This window comes from Lytechinus pictus, chromosome 16 (assembly GCF_037042905.1).
Source record: "Lytechinus pictus isolate F3 Inbred chromosome 16, Lp3.0, whole genome shotgun sequence".
Lineage (NCBI taxonomy): Eukaryota > Metazoa > Echinodermata > Echinoidea > Temnopleuroida > Toxopneustidae > Lytechinus > Lytechinus pictus.
In genome coordinates, this window is record NC_087260.1 from 20,170,395 (window position 1) to 20,190,157 (window position 19,763).

Genomic DNA, 19,763 nt, shown 5'->3' on the forward strand with positions numbered 1-19,763 from the left:
GGTGTGTTGGTGGGTGTGTATAGGTGTGTGAGTGTGTGTGTGTGTGTGTGAGACAGAGAACTGAACAAAAAGGAATTCTCCCGTCACTCCAACAAAACTGACTCCAATCCGACCAATGTAACATTGGACATATTGGACCTTGGTCGGTCTGGAGTGCGATTGTGGCAGAAAATTCATAAGAACTAAGGTTGCACATTTTTATCTTATACGGCTTATTTCTTAATCCGGATGTAAATTTCGAAGAAGAATGAATTTAATCCGTTAATAACAGATAAAAGGAAGGCCAGATAATATCCTTAATATAGCATGATGAAGCGAGTCATTCGTTGCATTTATCTGCAGTAGTGAAGTACTCTGGATAGTCATAGCACGCATTATTTCATTCGCTTTTATTTTTGGTAAGTAAATTTTATTATCTAATTTTGTTAGAATCTGTATTCTTTCGGGAGATGGGCAATAATAATTCAAGCGAATGATAAAAATAATTATTACGACCATCATCCCCATCGGCATCATCATCATAAACACCACCAAATCATCATCGTAATCATCATCATCACCACCATTAAAAACATCATCAGTACCACATACATCATCGTAACAAAAAATATCATCATCGCTATAAACATCACCATTATTGACATCATCATCATCAACTACATCATCATTATCTTCAACATCACCATCCCCCCACCACCACCACCACCATCAACCACCATCAGTGTCATCACCATGAACCTCATCACCATTTTTGTCACCAATTCGTTGTCCTCATCCTCCACATCGTCATCATTAAAGGGAAGCGCCAAAGGACATCATTGTTTCGAACACGTGCCTTATCAAGACCATTCCTTACAACAGAGCCAGAGTGATTAGAACATGTGTCTGAACTTAAAAATTAATGATAAAAAGACTTCTTTCCTTATATCAGCTTGATCAAATGAGGTAGTGCATCCGGACACACACAAAAAAATATCTCGAAATTGGAATTGACAAAACATACATATCAATTGACAACTAATCATAAATAATAGCTCTGTATAATACCGTCATTGGCAAAAGAAAAAATAATCCCCATAACTTGTAATTTAGTTCGATAAACGTCATTTGTTTGATCAAAATGACCTTAGTAACTGAGAGGGTCTAATCAGTATAAACGGATTAAAATCATCAACAAAGTCAATGTAACTCGCGGTTTGGCTTCTAGAAAGATAAGCGCCTTCAGTACACCTGTTGCCATTGCAGAGTGCAAAGGCCAAGGGTGAATATTTAAGAAAATAACTAAAATGTATTTCATATTCTTTTCAAAGCGGAAACATGAATTGATTGATGTCCAAGTTTCATTGTCATTCATTTCTTTTAGAAAATGCGACGGTAAGTAAGAATTTACAGTTGCGTAGCAAATAATGAAAAATTTTGAGAATGATTATTCCCTTTCAATCATATTATATAAATTCAAGAAAATTTAGATTTACATGTAAATATTGTGATATTTGAGAGGCACACTAAAGCATAGTCTGTAACTTGTAAGCCCTTAAAAATAATGGGCCTAATATACTAACCCCCCCCCCTCATTTTGCCTGCAAGTAACTGTATAACTATAACGCAAACATACGACGATATTACGCCTCAATACAAAATGATAATTATATAACATCACTATGTGAGTGAAGCGAAGCTATTGATTGTCTTCGTTTTTATTGTCTTAGTCTGTCCTATATTCCATAAATAACCAACATTTCAATAACAAATTAATTACTCTGAATAAAACTGCAGTTTTTTCAAATGATATACCTCTAGATATCCATGGCAACGCCTGGCTCATTGTTTGCCAGTTTGGCAGCATGCTTCTTCATTGTGACGTCATCGCTTCCTATTGATGATGTGAGCCTCAATTCGTCTCCTAGCATTGTCAACTTTCTTGGTGTTGGCTATAACATACTCTCAGGTAAAGTGATGAAGACATGGATAGGGAGAAATGAGAGAGAGAGAGAGATGATGGAGACAGGGGGAGACATACAAACAAGGGGGATTGGTAGAAAGAGCGAGTAAGAAAAGGGAAGGGATGGAGAAAGGGGGGAGATGGGGGTACAATGACATGTCTGCTCTTTTTAAGGTATCTTAAAGGGGAATCCAGCCTTGGCCATAAAATGTTGTGTTGGGAAGGAGAAAGATAAATTAAACAGAATGGTGAAAGTTTGAAAGAAATCGGACAAGCATTAAGAAAGTTATAGCTGTTTTAAAATTGAGATCACTAATACTATGTAGATTTCAAATTGGCAACTGGGGAAGTAAATTATGACAAGGGGCAAGGACAACTTTCCCATAGGCCATGTACTTTATTATCAGAGATTTGTGGTTTTCTCCTAAGTACCCATTCCCCTGGGGCAGTAATCTAAATATAACCCAGGTAGTATATTGTTTTATGTCCTCATGAAAGAAAAATATAATTTGAATAAAACTTTTAGGAAAAATGACATTTTAGCCATAATATGTATTGGAGTACATGAAAGAGTAGTCCTTGCCTTACATCACTATGACATCCCATATGCGGCCAATTTGAAGTCTCCATGGGTATTGTGATTACCAATATTTACAACTTTTAAAAATTCATAACTTTCTTGTTGTTTGTCCAATATTGTTCAAACTTTCACCTATCAACTTGTCCGATTTTTCTTTTCCTTATAAAAACAAGTTTTCATTTGCGTTGAATTCCCCTTTAAAGGTATATTGCTCATAATCTTGTTTAAAAAAATAACTGGTCATTCTCTTTCATTAAGTTGATGTGTTTATGGGGGTGGGTTTGGCAATTCCCTCAGTTAATTAAATGACACATTATTACAGGCTTTCAGCATAACTATGTCGGCCATCTCTCCTGATTGGTTAAAAATTTTCAGGTTCTTGGAGGCACTATCGTTACGATATCACATTATACCGAGCAATATTTCAAACCATTTCTTTCAAGCTAGTCATTAATTTTTGTTATGACTCGGCATCCTGACATGTCTACATATACATTTTACAAAAGGCAACCCGGATGGCGGTGACGTCACAAACGGTGAAGTCGACCCAGGACTGTTGATGACGAGGCGGATTCTAGACATGACGTATGGCAACGGTGAGCTCTCATTGGACGGCCGATATCAGATACCTGATCAGGTGACTGTTACACCACGTGACAGCTGCACACAGGACAGTCACGTGTTCCACAATACAAGAACATACCAGGAAAAGCAGGAGAAAGATGTTGAGCTTGACGGTAAGACTCGACCAGTAAGGTCTTGCATGGAGCTAATTTGTATGGTAGTTTCCAACTGAGAGCTTCATTTATGCATAACAAAATACAATTTATTAATAGTAGTCGGATTCGTGCATATAGGCCTAGTGAACACTATGTTTTGATACCGATTGATTTAGAGATAAAAACAATCCACTCATTTGTGATTCTATTTAGATCGATATGCCTGAAATGAAAGAAAATAAATATCAAATATGGAGACGATTCTCAAAGTCTTAGGAAACTTAATATTGGAACAGGTTCGATTGACTTCTTAAACTGTTGAAACACTGGAATATTAATCCTTCCTTAAGCATAATAAGAGTTTTAACTTAACCACTCTTAAACATTGCTTCGATCCCCAGTCCCCTTTCTTGGACTGGAGTCCAAAAAATTGAAAAAAATGACAGTTCTTACCAGTTTGAACAATGCAATTGTTTATGTGAAATTTATTGAGCGCTTAATAGAAGAAATTGTTATTGAGCCATTTATTGAGCTATTCATGAAACTTCAAAGAGCAAACATACTTTCTGCAATAAATGTTCCATCATGGAAAGATCAATTTAATAGTTTCTACCTCGCAGAGGATATGTTATTTTATAGAATTCGTTCATTATCTGATCATATCCAAGCCTTCAACAATTTGAAATCTTCATAAGATATTAAACTAGTATAATGTTTTTTAGAGTAAAATCATGATTGACGTTTAACAAGCTTTCCCAAACAAACGGTTTTAAATTAAGTTATTCATTTTTATCATATTTATGTCAATATAAACAGATGAGCTCAGAAAGTTGTTCGCCGGTTTCCAGTTTTCAAAGAGCGAATGTAAGTATCTTTCGAATCTTCTACTTCTTTCTATTTCATTGAAAACGCACTTTAAACTTACCGTCCGCAATATCAGCATCCTGTTGGTCAATTCCTGTAACTGAATATTTATGAAAGTGTAATGAATATAAATGAATATGCAGCATCATTTTTGACGGTAGGGGCCTCAATGACCAATGCCGGGGACACCAGGGCACCATCTTACAAAGAGTTGTGATTGATCTGATCAATCGCAATTATGGAAAGCCAGCAATGTCAACATATGAAATGCATGTTTGCTCAAAAAATGTCTCTACATATGAATGTATATCCATAAATTCATTGATTACTTGACAATTAGGTGTGTTCTCCTTTGCTTACAAAGGACATTTTGCAAATTTCCTGTGGAAAAAATTATGATACTGATAGATTTCCATAGATTTACGATTGATTGGATCAATCGTAACTCTTTGTAAGACGGGGCCCAGGTCTTGGAGGTAGGAGGCGACCAGTCCCTTATGATATTTCAAGTAGTCGATAAGGGAGGGAAAGGAGAAAAGGTAAGAAACTAGAGAGTAATATAGAAGATATAGAGTATTACAAAGAGAGGTCTGGATTGTGTCACTCTATAATGCCAATATTATTTAATTGATAGTAAAATAATGCCTTTTTGATAGGTCTTCTCCACCCCAAACCCTAAATCGAAATTCTTTGTCATTCCTATTTTCTTTTCTTCGTTTCATTTTGAAGACTATCAATCTATTCGAGAGAGCGGCGAGAAAAAGAACTTCGTTTACTACGGAGAAGAATCCGTTTGCAGCCTTGGCGAGGCACGATACAAGAACGAGCTGGCTGAAGCTGACAGATTTCCTCTTTCAAGATCGTTTGTCATCGACGCGTGCGCACTACCAGCCTATTCCAAAATGGCGGATTACAGGTCATTCTTGGATAAATGGGGAACTGTGAGTCAATCATTCTCACATTCTTTTTTCTGAATAAGGAGTTATGTGATTGTTAGGTCAACAATCGAATTTAGAGCCAAAAGTCGATCGGGACTTAATTGGCCGAGTCAAGGCATGTTTTGTGTGTGTGTGTGTGTGTGTGTTTTTTTTTTTTGGTCATGTCACATGTTTACTGCACTTTTGGAGTTTGCTGGAAATAATCATCCCAGGTACCCAAGGTCCAGGGGCCGCGGAAATGGTAATTTGTTACGCTTTTGTACACGGTGATGAAAAAAGGTGAGAAGGGGCTGAAGCCCAGCCCCCGCCAGTTCCGCGGAGACTGCAAAAATGTGTTGCGCCTTACACGTGTCTGTTGTCTCTTGTCACATCGTTTTATAAAGTTTACCTTTGAATTACAGGGTTGCATTTCATGAAAGGACAGTTACCATAGTAACAGTGCTTCTCAGCCAATCGAAATCAAGGATAGCTGTCAGATATGCCAACTTGTCGGACAATAATTGATGACGAAGTGGCCCCCGTGTCTTTATCGATTATGTATGTTTTGTTTTTGTTCTTTTGTTCATTACAGGGTGTGGTCGTTGAAGTTGAGGTCGGTACGAAGTTTATTAAGCGATTCAGGTCATCTGACGCCGACTTTGTAAAGCACATTAGTAAAAAGGTAAACAATGATTTGTAGATAAAATTTGGCTAAGCCTCAATCAGTTAGTCTTGGATATTTGTGAACACCTATCATTCTGTTCCGGAGCGTTTTTTTTCTTCTAAAACCCTTGCGTGATCCGAACGGCGACACGACTTTTGCTCCTGTGACAATTTCTCCGGGCTTAATTTCGTCTGAGATGTAAGGTTAGGGTTGCGATATGGTTTTATGTTAGGTTCAGGGTTAGCTTTAGGGTAGGGTATAGTGTTAAACCCAGGGTTAAAGTTTGTCTTTCAATTAGTGTGTGGAATTAAGAGCGGAGCAATTGTCGCCGGAACAAAATGTCATGGAACCGACTTGAACAGATCCGCGTCTTTCTTTTTTTCAGGAACGATTGAGCACGGAAAACATCCCCTTAACTATTCCCTAAACATTGATAATTTCATACTTTCATAGCACAGCAAAATATAAAAATAAATACGAAATCTTAATTTTGTGGTAATGTAATTATAATGTAATTTTCTTTATTCTGGGACGCACTGTATGTATGATTGAATATGAATAAATTTCTACACGTAGTATCCGGAAGCGCTAAAGTCTGGCGGTGGTTACGAGGGATATTCCAGTTCTGTGGTTGTAGACATAGATGCCATCTCGTCAAAGTTCGATAGCTCGGATTTCTTCGGAGAGCACTCGGAGACGCTCCACATCGGAGGACATGACCGACTGGAACCAATCCGTGTCAAGGTCATAGGCATTCAAGAGGTAAGATTTTGACTTTAAAATATTTCAAATTCGACGGATAAGATTTCAAATCTAGGTTTTAAAAATTATTCATAATCTACTCAATGTTCATTTTCATATATTCATTTATTTATTTCTTATTATTTGGACTTTTGGTTATCTATTTTATTTATTTATTCTCTCTCTTTTGGCTGGTATAGATTTTACTGGGGATAGGGTTCAAATACAATAAAACTCCTCTGATATCAATTAATTCCCATTTTCATATATAAATGATTTACGAGATGCTAGCTTCAAATGGCTTATAATCCTGTCGGAATGGTTGGGGTATGAGATGGCTTCTTTCAAATGATTTTCAGGACAATTATTTTGACAATTGAATATGCAAAGGATTGAAAAGGTTGCCATCACAGTTGGTAACATGCTTAATGCAGAACTTGACGTTTGGAAATCAATGCACCCGGTTGCCATACTTTTTTTTTACTATCCTCACAGATCTTTACAGATGTCTTTTGGCAGCTGTTGGATGAATACGTAACAGATGGACTTTGTGACGTCACTTTCAAAACCCGGATGACGGGGGTACGCAATAACATCAGACGTGCACTGGAACAGTTCGCCGGTTGGAACAACGCTCAAATGGCAAAGGGTGATAAATTCATCAATTCTATTACAATTTACTATCTCTGTCATAGTAATGTATAATTTTTACAGTAGGTATCGTTAGATAAACATAACTTTTACAATCAGCTTCATTGTCAAATTATTTCATCGTGTCAGATTATCAAATTCAATAGTCACACCAACAAAGCTTAGTCTGCTGTGCAAACCCTTTACTCGGGTTATAAACGTGATAAAGGGGTGCGAATGCGCAGCCTACAAAGACTTTGTATTGAATGCCCTGAAACAGCACGTTGTAATTGTGCTAGTCTTGTGTGAGGACCCACTTTTTATCAGAGCTTAATCGATCAATGATTGCGCCTGCAGACAAAACGAATTTGGCGCCACCTGAATTAGGTAATCAACGGGTTAACCCTTTGCCCACTGGAACAGGGTGGTCTTGATATAGGGGAATACATAATTCAGTGGTTAGAGAGTTAATCTCTAAATCTAATACCATTGCCAATGACATAGTACTAAAACATCCTTCAATATTTCAGACCCTGTGATACAGGTTCCCCTGACGTGGCCCTATGGTACCTACACCCTTCCCATGCCTAAGGTTGGATGCCCCGTCGCACATTTCTACTGGAGAACAGGTAATGATACTTATCTTAAAATATATTTGATCTTCGTCGCATTCGGAGTCCGAATCATAAAGTTTGCAGGTATTGAAATATAGCAATGTCTAATCAAGATCATTTTTGCATAGAGATTAAAATTTTGTTCAAGATACTAACCAGGAACCATTGATATTTGCAGTCCATCGCAAACCTGTGTAGAACGGGGTCCCAAATTACGGGATCTTCTCAATAAATACAATGACCAATTACGACTGCTATTTATTCCTTGAGAATCGAGATCAAATAACAATCCTGTAATCTTTGACTTATTTTGTTATCAGATCTTGATAAAAAATGATTCATCATTGTTTTTCCTATATGGCCTTTAACGGTTGCTGAAAACCTCTCCGGGAACTAGGTGAACTATTAATCAAACAACTGTTAATGCACAATCCGAAAGGCTAAGTTTTGCCAGAATATTCCGGAACCAGTTTGCAAATCAGGAGAACGATGAAACAACAACTAATAGAATTTATATCAGTCGTAGCTATGCCTATCAACGTTTTAAGCTGAATGCCTCTGTCCGTGGTTCCCTTTGATATGACCTTGGTTACAGGCTCACGCTTCCAGGACACCGAGAAGTACTTACCCAACAACTACTGGTCCGACCCATGCCATCTGCAGGGTCCTTACCACTTCTACAACGTCGAGCAGAACTTCTGTTCCAAGACCGTACCTGCAGAGGATGACTACGACTGGGAGTGGCCTCAGGGAGAATACTGCATCCTGAAGAAGGGCACCGAGTGTCCCTCAGGTGAGAGTACTTTCCATGATCATGATTAGCTTAATGGGAATTTAGAATGGGGTTGTGTGTATTTGAGAGTGGCATCAGCAGGGCGGGGTACCATGGATATTGCGTCCCGGAGAAAAGTGCCGGGTGCCTCTCAGGTAAGAGGTTTTTTTTTACCTTGGGGTTCTTCATGTTTGGGAGAGGCCTCTGGAATAATGCTGCATCCTGAAGACTGAAGAAGAGTGCCGAGGGCCCTCCGGTGAAAGCTCTTGCCATGGTTGCTTACTCACTTGAAAAGAGTTGGCTTATTTTCAAGTTCTTACGGAGAAGGTGTTGGAGAAGTATGGCTTGAAAAATTGTCACACAGTTTGATGACACATGACAGGCAAGCTTGACCTGTTACATAAACTGTTCATTTGAATGGAAAGGTGGTTTGGCTAAGTAGGCGTGGTTATTGGAGGAGGATAGCCAATGTGTTCTCGCAGGAGGGACTTCAGTTCTCTTGGATTTGTATATAACTAGTACTCACTGGCGTAAATCCCGGGGGGGATAGGGGGGATATATCCCCCCACTTTTCGAGGAGGGGGGGATGGCCTGTACAAACATCCCCCCCCCCACTTTTTACGAAAGAAATGAAAAAAATCACAAGAGATAATTGTTTTATTGGTGAAAATTCTTCCTAAAATACCGCTTAACAAATAAAACAATATTATTGAATCATAAAATGCAAATAAAGAGCCAGTTCACCATTTCCAAACGAAATACTTATGTCCTTATTATAACATTGAAGAGAAACCCCCGTTTCTTCCAATTCATCAATGTTAGGGTCTTTGGAAGGGATTAAGATGGAATGTCAAAAAAATATGAATGTAATCTCTAATAAAACCATTAAACCATCATGGGGTAAAAAAGATAATAATATTGGAGGGGTATTTGCCATATGGACATACAGTGGCGTAACTACGGGGGACATGGGGAGCACCCCCCCCCCCCCCATCGGCTGACCAAAAAAAAAACGGGAAAAAGGAGAAAAGAGGGAGAAAGGAAGTGAAACACAGTGAAAGAAGAAAATATTATGCATTATAATATTATATTATAATTATGTTATGTTACATTACATAAGAAACATTTTTATCATAACTTTATGATTTGCCCAGGGCCTACGTCTTCATTGTTCCTGGTGCTCGCACTGTCTGTTTAACGAGATATATAATCATGTTGTACTAAAACATCCCGTTTTCGAGTCAATACAAACCAAATATATTTCCTAGCACTTGAGTTATCATTGTTTTATGTCGTGACATATATGCTTCTTTTTCATGTCTCAAAAAGTGATTGCCCCATGTTAAGGTCTTCGTATATATGAAACATTTCCTGTCCGTGATTACGTTCGCATTAGTGGATTGGTGAGATATGTCTGCTCTTCATGAATTCCCCAAATCAGTCCTTAAAATGTCCCTTCTGATCTGAATATCAAAAATTTTCAGCTCGCGCTTCGCGCCCGCATTGTTTAGCGAGACATGTACCTATCATAATTACACAAATTTGATTATAATGTCCCTTTTTAGGTGTGAATATAAACAAATTTCAACTCGCGCTTCGCGCTCGCATTATTTGATCAGTGAGATACATATCCGTTTAATGACATTGTCCTTAAAATGTCTCTATTAGGTTAGTATAACTGGCAACTGAGCGCGCTTCGCGCGCTCACTAGCGCACTCACTCAGTGATTTAAAAATTTTGCTGGTGCCCCCTCAATGCCGCGACCCACGGTACGCCACTGTGGACATATCAATGACAATTCCTTTCATATCTAAAAACATGATTGCAAAAAAATTCCAAAATATTTCAGTCATCCCCCCCACCCATCAACACGGATTTACGACAGTGCTAGTACTAGTATTACGCTAAGAAAAGAGCATTATCTTCTTAGAGAATAAGGACTAGGTCATGCAGCTTTTGAAGAATTATGGCGTATGTAATGCTGGTAGGCTCGGTTAGAAACTTAACTTTTCATTTAAAAATGTGAAAATTCGATCTCAGTACCTTGGCATTCAGTAACTTTTATTCGACAGGATTTGACGAAGGCTGGGTCCTCTGGGATGACAGCGACGTCCTCAATTCCAACCGAGCTACAGGTGAGCTCCCCGAGGGCGAGTACGATCGCGACACCCTGATGTACTTCTGCTGTCGTGAAGACGGTTCAGCCTCGACCGAAGTCTTCCTCCCGACCGACGACAACTTCTTCCTTTACCAGAAAGCTTCGACTTGCCAACAGGTGTTTGGGATGAGTGTTAACGAGGAGTTCTTCCGGTGGGACGGCGAGGACGATCGCGTGGTGCTTAGGGACTACGTTGGTGGAAGTACACCTTATAACACCGGTGAGGACAGCGATCATAAGATACACTACTGCTACTACTACACCGGTGAGATGGACTAACACGGAAGTATTGACATCGGACTATGGGAGTGCACCATTGGCTTGGGAGACAACATGGTGACCATGGGCCTACAATAGAAAGTTTACGCAACCGCAACGGGATTGATTCAGGAACACTGTAAATGTATTAACAATGCCCGTAAAATGACAAAGAACCGCTGGTAGGTCTTTGTCGAAAATTGGTGAACCGGAACAGCAGTTTCGTCCTTCGTTTGGGAGCTGACGAAAAATTGCGAATTATGTCGTTTGCAAGGAGTCCAGAACGAAACTGCTGTTTTGATTTACCACTTTTCGACAAAGTCTTCGTTGTTTTTATTTGTTATGAGGGGCATTTGACAATTTGCTATGTTCTTAAATCTGTCATGCGTCATGCTGGAGCGAAAATTAAGGGGTTTTAAGAAATTGATCGAATATCAATATGAACTAATGTTAACGCAAAACCATCAACAGGATCATACATAATTAGATGTGCAATATTGATAAACAGTGGCGTAACTACGTAACCCCCCCCCCCTCCCCCAATCGGCTGGCAAAAAAGGGGGGAGAAAAGAAAGAGAAACGTAGTGGGGGAAGAAGAAATTATTGTTTATTATATCAATATTCAATATTTGATTAGTGAGATGTGTATCATGATCGCATCATTTGGTTAGTGAAATACGTAACTATGGTCTTAATGAATTCCTACAAATAAAGCCTTCTTAAGGTCTGAATTAAAAAAATTGTCAGCTCGCGCTTTGCTTTCTCAATATTTGATGAGTCAGATATGTATCATGTTCATGATTAAAATGACTACAAAAAGTGTTTCATGGGTTAGGCGTAATTCTAACAAAATCAGCAAGCGCCTTGCATTAGATGACCATGGTGAGATATTATGTACGCTCTTCATGAATTCCTAAAAAATTGTCCTTAAAATGTATTTTTTGGGGGGTAAGTCTATACAATAAATGTCAGCTCGCGCTTCGCTCTCGCATTGTTTGTTTTGTGAGAGAGGTAGGCCTACGTATCATGATTACAAAACTTTGCTTATAATGTCCTCTTTTAGGTCTAAATTAAAAAAAAATTCAGCCCCCCAAATGCCGTGACCCACGGTACGCCACTGTTGGTAAAGGTGTATCACAACTTATCTTTCTGTATCCAGTCATTAAATTAAAAAATGCACTTCATCTCATCGGGCCTGTTTGTTGTTTTGGGTATATTTCTTTCAATGTAACTTTCCTTCCTTTTTCGTTTTGTTTTGTACGAGGCAATTCATTGCAAGTTGGTGCTCAATTGTGTGCGCATGTTTGGGACAATTTGCAATTATTACTCGAAATCGGTAGGCATATGAAAGGACAGAATCCTTGCTTTTTTTTTTTTTTTACAGTATATTCAGATTATTGAGTAATAAATTGATTTCTGATTCTGCTGTGGATCAAGTATCGATTTACAAATTCTTACATTAGATATTGAAAAAGTCGCAACAAAATAAAAAGATATATTGCTTAATAAAAACAGTAGCCTACATTAAACATGTTAAAGGTCGTCTCCCGGGTAAAAGTGGTTTAGTCACAGTCACTCTATTCAATTTCACACACAAAAGCGATGATACATGTTTCTGATGCCTCTTGAATAATATAATGCGCTTTATGCTTCCGTATGTGGTAAAAAAGCCACATACTATGGTGGAGGAAGTAAACGCGTAGCCTTCTTTTCATCGTGTCCCAATGAATTGATACTTTCATTCCTCTGCTTTCGACATGCGCGCTATTCATCGATATTCAGCCTTTTGAAATGAAAATATATCAGAAAGGAAACTCAGTCGCTTTTCATGAGACTGGGAGAAACATCTGTTGAGTAACAATAGTGAACAAATGAGTAACGGACTCTATTTCATTTTTCTTTTATGATACCCCCCCCCCCTTCCTCCTACCTCTTTCAATGGCGTTTCCTCGTCCCTCTCTGTAACTGGTGACTTATTTCCGAATGCACTTTTATTCCAAAAGTGGTTCTATGCACTTTTCATTCTCCTTTTTTTATATAATTTATTTACGCAAAAAGGTAAACACCTTGCTTCCATAATCTGTCTCGTTCTCTCGTTTGATGTTCGTCTGTGTATATCACCCAATCATTTGTTTCTTTTTTTTTATTCAATGTATTTATTATTTTATTTTTACTCCTCTCTCTCTCACTTTTTCTCTTTATCTTTAAATCTCTGTCTGCGATTTCTATATTTTTATTTTTTTATTATTCTACTTCTCTTTCTTTCTTTTTTGTTTTGTTCTCCTGATTCGGCCCCTCCTTTTTTTCTTTCTCCACCTCTCTTTTTCTGTCTCTCTTCCTCCTATTTCTCTCTCTTCTTTCCTAACTAAAATCATGTGCCCTCTGCAATATCATCTCCTTCATGAATTTACGAATACCCTATTCTTCTTTACACTGTCTTTCAGTTTCCATTGGCAATGAATATGACATTGTCCAACTCTGTATGCAAAACGAATCAATCTTTTATTTCCACGGGATCTATTGAAAGTCCCTGCTAGTCAAAGCTGGTCGGCCTTTCTCTTATTTTTTCTCTCTCATATCCTCCCCTTTCGTTTCTTTTCTATTCTTTCTATCGCTCTGATGTTTTATCAGGCCTGGTGATAATAACGTTATGTTGAATTGGCCTTTTGACGAACAAAAACGCTGGCGCTTGCCATGATAATAAATATTTGTTTGCTTGATTCTTTACTTCGGAGTGAAAACGAAGGCATATCATTATTAGGAGAGGTCTGTGCATACACGCAGCGGCTCGCGTAGAGCAATGCAATGATAGCAATGCTAGTCATTCTATTTGCCACCCTTCGGTGCGGCGTTTCTCTACACGAACCGTGCAAACTGTGACGAACGTGAAAAACTCCACTCCCCAGCCTTTCGAGGTATCTTAACTTAACTCTTTGGCAATATCTCTTTTTTTGCTGAAAACATTGGAATTGGAAACATAATTTTTTTTTTCACAAGCATCGTAAATGATGTTAACTTTCCGTGGTGATGCGGGTCTGAAATCGTTTGGTCTTCAGATGAAAATGAAAAAAAAAACATTGCCAGCTCCGTGCTCCGTGGATCATATATATTTCGGATCATGCTCGCTGATGAAGTACCCTGGTATTGCACCCGCTTAAAGTTTAGGAGGTAAGTGGATGCCTGTCAAATCATGGGTGCGGTCACGAAGGGAGTAGTATGGGTGCATCCTTGTCACCCTTGGCAGAACTGGGTCAGGGGCGGGAGGGGGAGCATGAATCGAAGATGATTGCTGGTGTCTGTGTGCGAAAGATGAGAGTTGAACTCAATGGGGTCAAACGTAAATGAATTGTGTGTGAGTTTTTAGCTAAGAAGGCTCAGTCGGTAGAGCGGGGATTCGTATTCCGGTGACCTGGGTTCGATTCCCACTTGGTGCGCTAGTGCCCTTTGGTAAGGCATTATCATTATTATTATTATTATTATTATTATTTATATACTGCGCTTTTCCCAGAATGGCCCAAAGCATTAATCCTCAGTACCAGGTCCTTCGGAGAGGACCTTAAGCCGTCGGTCCTCTGATTGCTTGCTTACAAGCATTCATGCTTTCTTAGCAATCAGGTAAAAAAATTACCACCACCACTTCACTGGATATGCTTTAAAGCAGTGGCGTATCTGCATGGGGGCGGGTGGGGCAAGGGGGCACGTGCCCCGGGCGCCACTTTCAGGGGTGCAAAACAAATAAGAGAAAAGTCAAAGGAATATAGGCGCAGAAAGGGAATACCACTGAAGGTGATTAATACCATTACCATGAGAGTTTCCAACACTTTTAGAAAATGAAATCTTAAATTTGTGCCAACTTTTGATTAGCGATATACTTATTCTCTTCAAGAATTCTAACAAACAGTCCTTAAATATTTTATTTTCAAACGCAAGTCATACCTTTCCATCTCTACTTGCGGGTTTGCATTTTTCAAAGTTACAATTCATTAATTCTTACCAACAGTTCTGAAATAGGTCTTCATATATTTCTGGTTTAATTGTCAAAGCTTTCATCACGGGCTGATTTGATAAGAGAAATACAAATCCTCTTCATTAATTTTTGTTAAAACAATCATTAAAATATCCCTTTTTAGGTGAGGATATATACAGTATATAAAAAATCATCTCGCGCTTCGTACTCGCATTACGCCGATACGTATCCTTTTCATGAATTCCTAATCAATTTCTAGATAACATGAATGCCTTCTGGGATAATCATTTGGGCTAATTCTCAGGTTGTCTAAATAACCGTTTGGTCTAACGTTCATTTGCTATAATATTTATTTAGTCTAATATCCATTTGTTCTATTGTTAAACGTAAAGACAGGACATGGGGGGGGGGGGCGAGGGACCCTAAACTTTACCCGCATCCTACAATCACGTTTATGAGAATCTGTTTCTCGCTCAATACAGTGGTCAGAGGGCAGTCAGTTGTCGTAGGAAAGAGGCAAACACAAAAGGAGCGCAGTTTGTTAGTGTAGAAAAAACAACGATGAGACCAAATGGTTATAAGACCAGCGGCCTCTCATACAAAAATACAGCCAGTTTAACGATTAATATCAATCGTATATCTATGATAAACCATGTACTAAAGAATTACAATTGATCGTCAAAATTGATTGAAGGCCTATCTCTTCACGTTACTACAGGCCATGGTGATTATTAGACCAAGTGGTTATTATACTTAATGGTTGAAGACGACATAATTATACGCCAACTGAGGTTTAACAAACTGGGAAATAGACCAAACACCTAATGATATGTATACACCACATTGGTATTTAGAAAATATTTCTCACCATTTTATTAGACAAAATGGCAGTAAGACCATCACTGATGATAGACCAAAGCAGTATTTGATGAGTAGACGAAATGGCAACTAGACCAAATGATAGTAGACAAAATGGGCATTAGACCAAATAATAACAGACCTAAAGGCTTAAGACGAGACCAAATAGTAATTAAACCAAAGTAACAATTTGACAAAATAGTAAATGAACGAAATGATGACTAGACCAACTGGTTATGAGACCGACTGATATTGTTAGACCAATTGTCTATTGGACCAAAAGGCAGTAGACCAAGTGGTAATAAACCGATCCTGACGATAGCGACTTTAATATGGGCGTTTTGAGATTAAATATCAATTTAAAACTCGGTGAAACTAATCAGAATGACGAATTTCAAAAATGTTTTTTTTCAACTTCAATATTACGTGTGAAAAAGTCCCAACGCACCCTTACGGCAAAACGGGGGGGGGGGGGGGGGTGACCTTGGAGGAATTTTGGGGTTCCGACGCAACACTACCCACCCTTCGGGTACTAGCAACTGGGATGTAGAATTATACGTTGTTGTGCAATTTCCAAATAAAAAAGGAAAATATTTTTTTCTTTTTTTATTCCGGGAAGGGGGCGCCCCCAATTCTGGGATTATGACCGTGACTGCTTAAGATAAAAATAACATTAAGCTATTCCCTATGCTCCCTAATGTGATGTGATCTTAGCGAATTGATTTGATCATAATTTCTAATTTCATTCGAAACGTGATGGTTGGGAAAGAGGCATTTTTTTGTTGACATTCAACTTATAGTTTTTATTGTTCGCTGCCTTGTCAAATCCTTTCGTCATGTTCGTATTCTTATAGCAATGGGGATAATTTGGGGATCGGCCTTGTACATAATTTTTTTCCTGTAAATTTTTTCCCTATCATACTAATTTTCTGTTCTCCGAAATAAATATTTCTTCTTTTATTCGACGAGGGTCGGCATGAAGCAGAACCCCTATGTTTTGGGGTTGTTTTGTTCCAATTTTATGTTAATATCATCATTGCCTGGGGATTTCCTGAATTTTATGCCGAATCGGCGATCAGTACATTTACCTAACCATTAGCATCATACCTAGTATAAATCTTGCATTATTCTGTGTTTATTACAGTTTCATTTATTGTGGCGTGAACTATATTAAGTGTCTCAAAGCGTTGAATATTTCATTGGCTTTGCAGTCGGTTGTATGCTACTGCTTTGGTGGTGGGTGAATAATGCTCTCTCACGGTGGCTATTGTGTCGCGTGGCGTTCGGTACACAAATCATTATTAATGGGACTATTGTTCCTTCTGCACCTGAAAATATCACTCTCCAGGCTTAATTTCCGGGAGAATAAAAGGCACATGATATTCGGTTCTCTCTACATTCACCAATAAAAAGTGTATTATTTCATGTATAACACGCTGCCTACATACATATTCAGTAGTTCCCCAGACGAGGGGGGGGGGCGGATTGGGGTGAATATTTAAGGGGTATGACAAGAGTATAGTTGGAAGATAACATCAGATAATGTGAAAGGTTTGTTTCTGTCGATTTAGAAAATATATAAGGACATGGAGAAAATACCACCCTAGAAAAAGAAATGGGGCCGGGAGAGAGAGAGAGAGAGGGGGGGGTGAGTGAGGGAGAATGCGCCAGATGAAGATAAGATAGCGGGAAGTTGAAAGAGAGGGATAGAGATGTAGAAAGAATTCATGCGAAAGACTAGGCCACCTAAACATTTTAAAGCTCTGATACTGGGGAGCATGTATTGTTAGAAACCTGTATTGAAATAGTATGGTGGCCCTGAAGGGACATCGCAAATAGACCAAATCGCGAATATCAACGACGAAATTGGCAACGAAATTCACGACGTCGCCAATTTCGTCGTCAATTTGAATATTCACGACAAAATTGGCGACGAAATTCACGACATCGTGAATATCGTCGCCAATTATTCACTACGAAATTCACGACGTCGCCAATTTAAATATTTACGACGAAATTCACGACATCGTGAATTTCGTCGCCAATTTCGTTGTGAATTTGTTTTGCTTGCATGGGCGGTATGTGGGTTGAAACCAATTCGTCTGCTGCTAATTCCTCCACTCGCAACAGGGTCTACAGTCATTTAGTCTAATGCAATTCTGTCCATTAACTTTTCGCCTAACAACCATATGGTCCAATAACCATTTGGTCCAGTCATCACTTCGTCTATAATCACCAGTTCGTCTCATAACTAGTTGGTCTAATATCAATTTTATTTTTCTTACTTTCGCCCAATTAACACTTAGTTCAATTAGACCAAATGGCATATGGAATAAATGGCAATTGGACCAACTTGGTTATTAGACGAAATGGCAGTTAGACCATGTGGATAGTGGACGAACTGATGGTAGACCAAATGATAGCAGACGAGTTGGCATTAGACCAATTGAAAATAAACCATTGATACGACAGAACGATGTCAACTGCTATCCATATGCATAGGTGGATCCAGGGGGGAGGGGGGCCGAGGGGCCCACCCCCCCCCCCCCCCCCCCCATTGGCGGAGCAACAAAAAAAAGGAAAAAAGGAAAGAAAGAAAAAAAAGGAGGGAATAGAGAGTAGAAAAAAAAAGAGGAGAAGACGAGTGAATAAAGTAAGATGAGGGGAGGACATGGAAATAAAAATAATATTTCATGTCACTATATAAAATTTTCGCTCGCGCTTCGCACTCACATTGCCTGTTAGGTGATTTTCATATCTTGTTCAATATGGAGTTTAAATATCAAGTTTGGAAGTCAGTATACAAAACATATTTCATCTCGAAAATCAAACTTTCATTATTTTGCGTGATTTACAAATTGATTTTTAAAAAGTGCTCTGTAAATATGACAGTTTTATGGTCTAAATATTAACATTTTCCGCTCGCGCTGCGCGCTCGCAAATTTCGATTTATCAGGTACCTTTTATTTTTGTGTATTCCATAAAGTTTTCAAAATATCCCTTTTCAGGTCTAATTGTCAAAACGTATCAGCTAGCGCTGCACGCTCGCATTTTGATTGTATGTCTCAATATTGATTATACAATCCCCTTTTCATGACAATGTATACAAAGATTTAGGCTCGCAATTTGCGCTCGCATTAATTGTTAAAATATATTAACTGATGCATCCTATTTATAATTACAAAAATGCTTGAAATGTCCAGTTTTCAGACCATTATATCATCAGACTTCGCGCCCTCATTAGGCATTAATGAATAAGATATTAATTTAATAATTGAATTGTCCCTTTTGTTTCATCTCGCGCTTAGCAAGAGGAATAGGAAGACAGTCATCATTTTCATTTGATGACATGTCCTACATGTCTTAAGGATGTACCGGTCCTATGTCAAAACTCAAAATAATTATAATGAAAAAAATCAGCTCTGTGCGATCCATATCCACCTTACAATTTTCTTACAAAGTGCTTGAAATATAGAGCTGAAATTGACTCTTTTTTCAGATCGGAATAAGCTCGCGCTTGGCGCTCGCTTTGATTTTCATGATAAAAGATGTATTTAGAATGCCTAGATTCTAGGTCTAAATATGAAACACGCGCGCGCATGTTTATTCAGATATTCAACTTGTTCTCTATTTAAATCATTATCCAGTTTCAGATCACAATATAAACAATTTTCTGCTCGCGCTTTGTGCTCGCATCATTAATGTAGGAATTACTCATTCTTTTCAAAATTTACAAAACACGAATAGACTGTCCCGTATTTAGGGCTAAATCTCGATTTTTTCGGCTCGCGCTTCGCCCTCGCATCAATTCTTTAGTTATATAGCTATCCTGTTCACGATTACAAAAATTGATTCAAATTGTCCATTCTTTATGTAGAAATGTCAAAATTTTTCAGCTTGCGCTCCGCGCTCGCATCAATTGTTTATTATATAACTATTCTTTTTAAGTTACAAAAAGTCCTTAGAATTTCAATTTTTAGGTAAAAATGTCAAAAAATTGAGCTCGCGCATCGCGCCCGCATTATTTGATTTATAAAATATATAACGTCTTCATGACTAACTGCATGCAGTCTTTAACA

General features: G+C 38.4%; 1 protein-coding gene across 2 annotated transcripts; it reads left to right on the forward strand.

Moving 5' to 3' along the window:
• Positions 1-43: 43 nt before the first annotated feature.
• LOC129278492 (uncharacterized) lies at positions 44-12,043 on the forward strand. 2 transcript variants are annotated; one of them, XM_064110865.1, is made up of 11 exons: positions 44-398; positions 1,801-1,948; positions 3,029-3,259; positions 4,058-4,105; positions 4,835-5,046; positions 5,615-5,704; positions 6,263-6,448; positions 6,923-7,076; positions 7,588-7,686; positions 8,267-8,464; positions 10,516-12,043. In XM_064110865.1, exons 2-11 carry the CDS (start codon positions 1,807-1,809, stop codon positions 10,878-10,880), a joined length of 1,725 nt encoding a protein of 574 aa, XP_063966935.1. In that variant the 5' UTR covers positions 44-398; positions 1,801-1,806; the 3' UTR covers positions 10,881-12,043. The 2 variants fall into 2 exon arrangements, with proteins under 2 accessions (XP_063966935.1, XP_054770615.2); XM_054914640.2 differs by lacking the exon at positions 4,058-4,105 and having other exon boundaries at positions 300-398.
• The last annotated feature ends 7,720 nt before the right edge of the window (positions 12,044-19,763 follow it).